Source organism: Semicossyphus pulcher, unplaced genomic scaffold, assembly GCF_022749685.1.
Source record: "Semicossyphus pulcher isolate SPU_LCO1_2020_fin unplaced genomic scaffold, fSemPul1.0.p SCAF_21, whole genome shotgun sequence".
Classification (NCBI taxonomy): domain Eukaryota; kingdom Metazoa; phylum Chordata; class Actinopteri; order Labriformes; family Labridae; genus Semicossyphus; species Semicossyphus pulcher.
The window spans coordinates 20731585-20740896 of NW_027211695.1; the positions used below are offsets into that span (position 1 = coordinate 20731585).

The following is a 9312-nucleotide window of genomic DNA, read 5'->3' on the forward strand; positions in this document are numbered from 1 at the left end:
GAGGTGTCGCGTTTCCTGCGGATCATCGTGTGTCCGCAGCGCTCTGATCCGTGTCTGTCCCCTCCAGGTGTTGACATGCGCTCCTCTCAGCTTTAATGGTTTCTATTCCGAGATGTAAACTGTGGTTTACCTTATCGCAGGGACACACGCGGTTAGAACTCGGCTCAGGTATACCTCTCAAAAACAACTTCCCTGGAGTGACGCGTGATGCCGACTTTCCGCCGCAGCGGGAGTGATCCTGCACAGACTCAATCGTTTCCTGCAGCGGCTTTCTTGTTGTCATGAAGCAGCGGAAACACTGAAAAACACTTTACAGCTTTTTGCATCATGTGCCTTCCATTACGCAAGTTTCCAATAACAGTCAGTTTTATGAGTAATATTTGGATTTGATTGCGATACTAGAGAAGCATGCAGACAACCAAACACACACATGACGGCCATATGTGAGTCTCTCACTCAAACACGACGAGCATGAAGCTGTTTGTTTCCCTCTCAGGAGACCAATAAAGTTTCACTCTATTTAAAAGGCTCGTTTAAGCTCTCACACACGTTCATCTGCAAGTCGTGTCTTTGAGGAGCTGCTTCGTGCACAGACGGGTTTCCACACTTTCCTCAACTGTTTCCACAAATGTGCTCTGAAAAGATCACAGAGCGGCTCATTTAAAACATTTGGAATCATGATTTGACAAAAAATAAACCAGGATGCTAACATGTGTGACACTGACCATCCAGGGAAACAAACTAGGAGATTCAGAGGCCACTATCTGCAAAGGACACGCCTCATTATCCCTAATGACCTGGGTCAGCTTTACCACCTTATAACATGCTGTTTAAGAGTGCATGAAAACCTGTAGCAAAGTCAGAGCAATTTAAAGCTTCATATCTCACTCTGTGATAGCTGTGCAGTAGCTTAGCATCATTTACAGTTACAAAACTAATTTTTCTCACACTGGCGCTCTGTGCCCTGAAACGACTCAGTCAGCTCTGTCCCTTTAAGAAACCCCGCCCCTACAAGCCCGCTTTCTTCCGATTGGCCAGCTCTCCGAAGCCTTTGTGACATCACAAAGTGCAGTGTGTAGAAAAAACAGTCTGAAAGCATAGACTGTATAAAAAGATGGCCGACATGACAGCCCCCTAAAAGTGAAGCCACACCCTCTCTAGCGCCCCCTGCTGACTGGCTGCAGTGTAGGTCATAAAGCCCCGCCTCCTCCATGTTAACAGATGGGACATGAGTCAAACTGTGAACGTCTGCTTCAGACCAACACAGGAAGCTGTTCTGCTGTTAAACACGGCGGTGCGCGGGATCCTTGTGCTTTGGTTAGCGGAAGTGGCCACGGCGTCCACACCCACCGATCTCTACTACGCAGACTCTGGCTCCAAATGACGTCACCATCGTAAGATGGCAGCGCCCGTCACAGGGGCTAATTTGGCATCACTTTCATACAATGAGAGCAGGTGGAGACGCGCCGTCCATCTATACAGTCAGTGTCTGAAACCTGGCGTTCACAGCAGCCTGCAGACTGAGCTGAGCAGCCTGGGGGTTACGCCAGCATGTTTTTACCTCCAGATTTGAAACTTCACCCATGTTTAGTCTGGACATCCAACATTGTAGCATTATATACACGTCTTAAATGTGAAACAGCAAAATACCACCCTCTTTAAGTATAACAAACAACAAACTAGCTTCGTTTGCCACTAACTGCCCAGGACACGCCTCATTAATCCTAATGATTATAGTCAGGTTTACCACTTTAATAATGTGCTGTTTAAGAGTGAGAACGAGCAGAGTCAAAGACAACAGAGAAGCCACTTAAAGTACAGGATAACGGCTGAATCGCCACTCAAACAGCAGTCGACTCTTAAGGGTAATGTAGGCCAAAGCATTAAGATTAACCTCGAGTGAAACCATCAGCCACAGACGGAAATACAAACAAGTAAGTGAAGATGTTGTCGTCTTCTCCCTCATCTGACAGCCTGTGCAGCAGACATTGTTCTGGGAATGAGCCTCTTTAAAAGGCGCTGTTTAATAAAAAGCTACAAATGAATCATCTTGAGTCGCAGCTGGTGATTATTTGGTGTGTTTGAAGAAGACATAAGCAGAACACAGCTCTCGTTGCCTTTTTATGAGCCATTAGTTTTTAATGACCCCGCCTGATTTAACTCAGGAGACGTTCCTGTCATGAGACGATGAAGACGGAGTGTGATGTGGTTATTAATGCTTTTTGTACATGTTGGATTTTCCAGCGTCTGGCTGAATTATTTGTACTTTCTTTCCTCTTGTTTAGTTTTCTGTTGAAGTTCCGATGTCTCAAACACTCGCTGCTGTTTGTTGTTTTGAATCACTTAACTCAATTTTCCAATCCTCATTAGAACTGTTTTAATACTTCCTAACGTTCCCGCTCACGCTTCCAAACACAAAGTGTGCCGTCTCAGCCTAATGACTAATTATCTTAAAGCCTTTGAGAACCGTCTGCCAAACACAAAACACCAGTTTAGGAGGAGCACAACAGCTAAAGGGCCAATCTTCCTGAAGTAAACACGTCCAAATGAAAACAACAACACGAGCAGCGAAACACTTACAGTAGCCGCATCGCGTCCCTCCCTCGAACACGAAGCCGTTGGGTACGGGCCCATATCTGCGCAGGTCCGGAAGGTTCCAGTGGCCGATGATGACAGGAGGGACGTCGCGGGCCAGAGCCACCAAGTTGTTGCACAGATGAAGAGTCGCAGGTCCGCTCTCCAACTTGGTCCCTGGTAAGACTCCGACACTGAACCTGTGAACTAAACAAACAGAGGAATCAGTAACTATGGCGACTATAAGACGTCTCCATTCCTTTTAAAATTCAGTAGGTTGAAAGGGTCTCCTCCTCCTGCCTCTTGTTAAAAGTTAAAAACAGTTTACATCATTGAAAAGCAGATGCATCAGACATAAGTGAAAAGGTGAGTTTTGTTTGACCTCTGATGGAAATTTCTTTCAGCTGCACTTTTACATCACAAGACGTCGTCATACACTATTTTCTGGTAAAACATTTTGTCGCTCTCTTGCTGACAGTTACACGAGAAGTTTAACATCTCTGTAATATCTGTACAGTAAGTATGAAGCTACAGCCCTCAGCTAAGCCGAGCAAAAACACTGGAAACATAGGAAAACAGCTAGCCAAACAACCTTAAAGGGGGGGGGGTATTATGCTAATTTCAAGCTTCATATATCACTCTGATACCTGTGGAGTAGCTTAGCATAATTTATAGTTATACTGCTCTGTGCAGGCCCTCATGCAGCCTCTGCCTGAAAAGACTCGGCCACTGTCCCTTTAAGAAACCCTGCCCCTACAAGCCCGCTTTCTAGCCTCCTACCCTGTTGCCGGGTTACAGAGGTGTCGGCAAAGAGTAAACTTCACTTGTTGATGTGAAATTAACATAAAGTAAAGTAAACACTGATATCTTTCCTTCACAGCCAAAGAAACACGAGACATTCTTCGTCGTCGAGCGGAGCCGTCGAGCAGAGCCGTCGAGCAGAGCGGCGGAGTGAAAAACATTTCCGAGGCAGACTGAGCTGCTGGCTGGGCGTGTCCTTGAACTGTGCCAAAGGGGCAGGAAGTTCTGCTGCGTCTCGGGCAGAGGCCCAAATATAGACTTCCTCCACTTTGTGACATCACAAAGTGAAGCGTCTGGAGACGTCTGTCTGAAAGCAAGCGTTCACAGCAGCCTGCAGACTGAGCAGGGGATTACTCTAACATACGAAGCTAGGCTAGCTGTGTTCCCTTGTTTCCAGTCTTTATGCTAATCAAGACAAACTGACTGCTGGTGGTAGCGCCATATCCTGCTCAGAGATAGGAGCTGTATAAAATACCCTATTTAAGTGCATTTTTCACTATGTGAATGTGGCATACGAGTTAGTTGTTGGGTTCATTATAGGACAGCACTGCTCTGTAGTGTAGAGCTGCACTGTCTAACAGCCCTGCAGTAAACAAACTGCCAGGATTCTGGTCAGAATCCATCAACGTGCCGAGGAAGCGAGTCCAGAGAGAAAATATCTGCAGTCAGGTTTGACTGGATAGAAAACGCAGCGTCCTCACACATCGATGACTTCAGCACGGATTTCATTTCGTTCAGCGTGAAAAGGAGAAACAGCTGCAGGCAGAGAATAAAATCAGCGAGCGCGAGAGGCTCAGATCGACTGCCCGATGCAATCAATCAAAACCTGTCAGGAACATCTGTGTAATTGAGTCCGTGTTGCTGCTTGTAGGAAACCAAAGAAAATCGGACAAATTCAAACCGAGTATGAGCTCTATATTTGTGCCTGTGAGTTATCGGAGTGCAGCACTCTCACCAGGTGAGATGGATCGAGGTGATGAGGAGGAAACGTGGGCCGGCCGCGTCGCGTCATCGCTCAGGCTGAGAGAGATTCATACGCTGTCTCGCTCACAACAACAAAACTCTACAGAGCACCGTGGCCCTCGGCCTGCAGCCTGGCAGGTGACATTTCTGCTGGCTTGGACACGCTCCATTCTTTGGCATGAAGCACTGAGACACACACACACACACACACTTTAACTAGCTCCCTCCAAACACACAGTGAAGCCTGCGCACACGCCAGAATGGAAGGAACAACTGCAATGCAATTTGTCTTTAGCACCGCGTCCTCGTCCACACAATCACGTCTCATCACACTGTCATTAGTGACGGCTGGACTCCAGCCTGCAGCTGTACAGCGCTACGCTATTATTAGCTCCTTTATGTTCTTCACTCACATAACTATAGATCCACGCTGTATACGCGTCAATCAACCTGGACGCTCGGCTCGGCATTCACACACAACTCTTTGATGGCCGAAAAGTGCAGAATGATCATCATTTGTTTTGGGTTGAAAAGATGAAGCAGGAACAAGCTAAAGGTTGATTACGTAGTTTTAAAGGTGTGATCTTTTGTGTCCGCTCCATCCAGCTCGTAAACTTCAATCAGAAGCACAAAGTTGGAAAAACACAACCTCCTTCCCTTACTTTAGAAGCGCTGTAGGCCTTGTGATGGACTGTTTCATCTTCATTAAAACTGTTTACATGAATCATCGTGTTGCTTTTTGATGTTTTAAATATAGATGAAAAAAAGGCCCAAAGCATTCAAAGAAATAATTATTCACAACCTCAATAGAAAACTTCAGCAGCCATCTGTCTACACTACAAAACATAAACATCAATTAACAGCAGCGTCGTCTTCCTCTCGCTGAGGAACAAAACGTTACTTTTGATTAATATAAAGTTATATTCTTCTTGTTTTCCTCACGTTTCATTATTTCTTAAAGATGTTGTTGTCAACTCAATTTATTCTCAATTATTCATGCCTTTGTTTTACCCCAGCTGCAACATGTTGTTCTCTTGCTTTAATAAACCATTAGTTGAGAAACTTTGCTCATCTACAAGACTTTTATCTCTGGCCACGCCCACACGGGTACTTTTCAAAACGTAGCTGTGTCTCTGTGTTTTGGCGTCTCGTCCACACAAACGCCGTTTTAGGTCACTGAAAACAGATCTTTTGTAAAACTCCGGCCAGGGTGAGGACTTTTAGAAACTCCGTTTCCACGGAGACGGGGTAAACAGCGTTTTCTGGCTCGTGACGTCAGAGACGATATCTCCTTTGTGAGGCGTCATTTCTTACAAAATGACAGACGTGACATAAACAGTGATGCTTCTGACCTCGCTAACAGGACTTCCGTATAGTTACTCGTCCAGGACATTGAGGAACGGAGGCGTCGGGATGCTCTACTTCCGACTTCTGATTGGCTGCGATTTACATCCGCAGTTACATCGCCGCCTGTTGGTGTGGCGTTCTCAGCGTTTCTGTTGTGTTTTTGCATTTTTGTTTGGACGGGGATTTTTGTTTTTCTAACCGTGCTTGTGTGGACGGACTTTTTATGGAAACAAAGGAGAGAAAAGCTCTGGCCTTATCGTGGGTGCTGCAGGTGAAACGCAGGGCTGAATCCTTAATTCTGCTGCTGACCTGTAGCGCTTTCATAAATCAGACCCCTGGAAATATTCATGAACTCTTTCGCTCTCTCTCCTCAGGCAGGTCTCTTCAGGTCATTTGTCCAGAGTTCGCTGGCTGTTCTTTAATTAAAAGGGAACCACAGGGTGAGAGAGCTTCGCTGCACATTTCAGGAACGTAGTTTGATTTTACCTGCATTTAATAACCAACAAAAGCACTGCTGCTCTGGCTTCTGCTGACACGTAAACTTTGGAGCTCTTGTCCAAGAATTTATTTCTTGTGGCTAAAACAGATTTGTTTTTCTCCCTCGGTTTGGGGAATGAAGTGTTCTTTTCTTCTGCTCCAGTGCATCTCGAGCACTGAAGCCTGCCAACATGATGGATGAACTAGTCTGTTGTGTGAGAATTGCTTCGACTACAGCAGAGGTCACTTGAGGCATTATTCTGTAAAATTTGGGGAGTTTTCATATTTCTTAAAAAGTTTGGAGGAAAAAGAATCGAACCGCCAAATGAACAAAACATGAACCGCTCACCTTCTCCGAGGCTGTAGCGCAGCCGGGCGTCCCACGCCTGCAGGGCCTCCTTGCTGTCGAAGCCCAGCAGAGCGGCCTGGTTCAGGCAGAGGATGGACAGAGTGAAAGCCACGCCTTCATACCACTGTCCCGCTTCCAGACCGCAGATCTCCTCCAAGGTGACACTGTTCCTCTCCTTGTTGCCCTGCGCTTTGTCCGACTTGTCTTTAAACACCAGCAGCACGAGGCAATCTGGAGGAGGCATAAGATGTACTCTGACACACAGAAGCTGTTGTTGTGTCCGTTTGTCTTAAGGCACCTTCAAACAATTAGTGTCAACTGACAAAACAAGACTGTGTGTGTGTGTGTGGGCGCGTCTCTCCTTCACACACACCTCTTAACCCAAATAACTGAGGCATGAGCCCGGACAGCTGTGATAACACTGACATCAAAGATCTGAAGATGAGCAGCGCTCAGCCTCAGTCTAACCTGTGGAGCATGTTAAGCTCTCCAGCACCAGAGAGCCACAGAAACCTTTCTGTGTAACGCAATACGGACACTTAATTACTGTGAATCTGAGTTTATAAATCATATAATGCAAATACGCCAGGGGTCAACTTAACGTCCAGTTATTCAGTCACATTTATGAAGAGACATTCAGGGTCACACTAATACCCCTGTCCCACCAAAATGAGCGTGTTGATGCAGGTTTTTCAGACCTGGGAAGACGCGCTAATAAAAGCCGATCATCTCTTTTCCCATTGCCAGTGGAGAATACTCCTGTCGGTCTCGCGCACTGCTCGGACGGAGACGGGCGGAATTTGTAGCCGAGATGACAAGAAGTTATGGAAGTTTCCGATGGAGCATAATCGCACCAGAAAGGGGGCGGAGACTAGCGTCGACTCGGGTATTGTGTTCCCATCAACGCAGATCGGAGCCGTGGCGATATTACCCGGGTCTACTTTTGACCGAGCTCTGAACGCCGATTGTAACCTTTCCCATTAAGCAAAAAAAGCCGGGTGTTAAAGCGGGTCTTTTGACCAGTGGGAAAGGGGCTTTCGACTAACACATTCACTTTGAGGATGGAGGCCTGTAGGGATCAATTAAGATTTGAGCTTGTGATATAGCGTTCAGATGTCAAAACACGTAGTTGTGCATGCAAAATTTAAGAATGTAAATGATGGATGCAAAAATAAAAGTTGCACAAAGCATATCAACAGTGAAAAAATAAAAGTAAAAATGAACAACTGCTTAGACTGTGAGCAGGAAGCAGTACTAAATATATAGGTTGCAATTATAACAATTATATTTAAAATGTAGTTTGTAAACATTACTTTAAAAACACGTACCTCGTTGTTTTGCACACATTTACTATGCACAAACTTTTCTCATGTCATATTTGACATCGGTTTACGGAGGCTGAAATACAACCTCAAGTTCTAAGAATCTTTCTAAGCAATATTTCACATGTTTTTGACCCTTACAGGAGCCCATAGCCACAGAGGCACAATTCTTTAATATAACAAAAACAAGGAGGTGAGGACACTCCGTGAAGCTGACACACACACGCAGCTAGCACCTGATATGTTCAGCTTGTTAGCTTCCTCAAACGTGACGCAGCTAACATGCGCATTGATTTGTTTACTCACCACGCTCGCGCTTCATTTGTTAGTAGCAGAGATAAAACAATGTGAAAGTTGTAAGTGTCGGTGTTTTTACCTGCTACAGGCGACGGCTTGCGAAGAACGAGCCACCTAGTTTTCCACTGCGAAAGAAAACAGGAGTAGAGACAAACTTTTTAAGCATGACGAAAGTGCGTCAAAGTACTCCTGCTATATATCCGTCAGCAAATTTAGTGAAGCATATCACCTTTTTCCCATCTCGGAGTCTGGCATATCCCTCCACGACAACAGAATCCGTCATCTTCAGTCATGGTTCCTGACAGCTGCACGGTCGCTGTCTGAATGAGGGGTCACTTTCAAAATAGCTGCTCTCTCTGCTCGTGGGGCGCTAACTCGCCCCCAGCAAGGCACATGGAAAATGGCATGACCACTGTCTGTCTGTCCGTCTGCCTGTCCGTGTGTGTGTGCACCAGCCAACCGACCATGCTGCTGCCACCTGGGCCTGTTTACGCCACCTGCTGCGCTGCTGCAGGGAAAACTACTAGGAGACATGATTCTCATACCACAAATACCGCATTTCATCACAGTTCAGGTGTTATTCTGAAGATTTAAAGGCCTCTTAAAAAACCTTGGTCCAAGAAATGTTCACATAACTTTATGCTAGTTTAGAAAATTGTGATTATGTAACATAAGAAACCTCAAAATTGGAAGTGGTTCATCAAATAGATATTTGAAGTACATTGGAGAGGAGATTATATATCCTGACGCCCCTGTGGACAAAGCCGTAAAAAAATAACTATATAGAAATAATCAATCTTGTTGCTGATGGTCTGGTTTGCTCTTGTAGCTCATATAGAGTCTTACAATCATTTTCAGGCTGTTAAACCACAACCAGTGAAAACCTCCTCACGGGAGCTTTAAAGTGAACAATGCTGAATTTCAGTTTCTATTACATCTTTCCTCTGGCGGTCATCCAGGCTTCAAAGAACTGTAGTTACATTCGTAACTCTTGTTTTAAAGCTCTGAAAGAACACCTTTAGGCAACGCCATAAACGTTAGCTAAATGTTGCAACTCACAATGTCTTCAATTGTGTGTGATACTGTTGAGGGATTGATCTGTCAAAGTGCAAGTATCACATGATTGATGAACATTTGATTCTTATGTTATAAGTCAAATCTTAAAAGCACGACAGATGGAGT

At 45.3% G+C, this 9312-nt stretch overlaps 1 protein-coding gene across 1 annotated transcript in view; it reads right to left on the reverse strand.

Annotated features, from left to right (window-relative positions):
- The window catches only part of LOC138600440 (protein Dok-7-like), a 34416-nt gene extending 26003 nt beyond the window's left edge, over nucleotides 1–8413 (reverse strand). Inside the window, exons 1-4 of the mRNA XM_069671865.1 lie at nucleotides 8360–8413; nucleotides 8210–8255; nucleotides 6512–6742; nucleotides 2581–2781 (exon numbers count right to left, since the gene is read on the reverse strand). Coding sequence (XP_069527966.1) covers nucleotides 2581–2781; nucleotides 6512–6742; nucleotides 8210–8255; nucleotides 8360–8413 — 532 coding nt within the window. The remainder of the gene's footprint in view (nucleotides 1–2580; nucleotides 2782–6511; nucleotides 6743–8209; nucleotides 8256–8359) is intronic.
- Nucleotides 8414–9312: the final 899 nt, after the last annotated feature.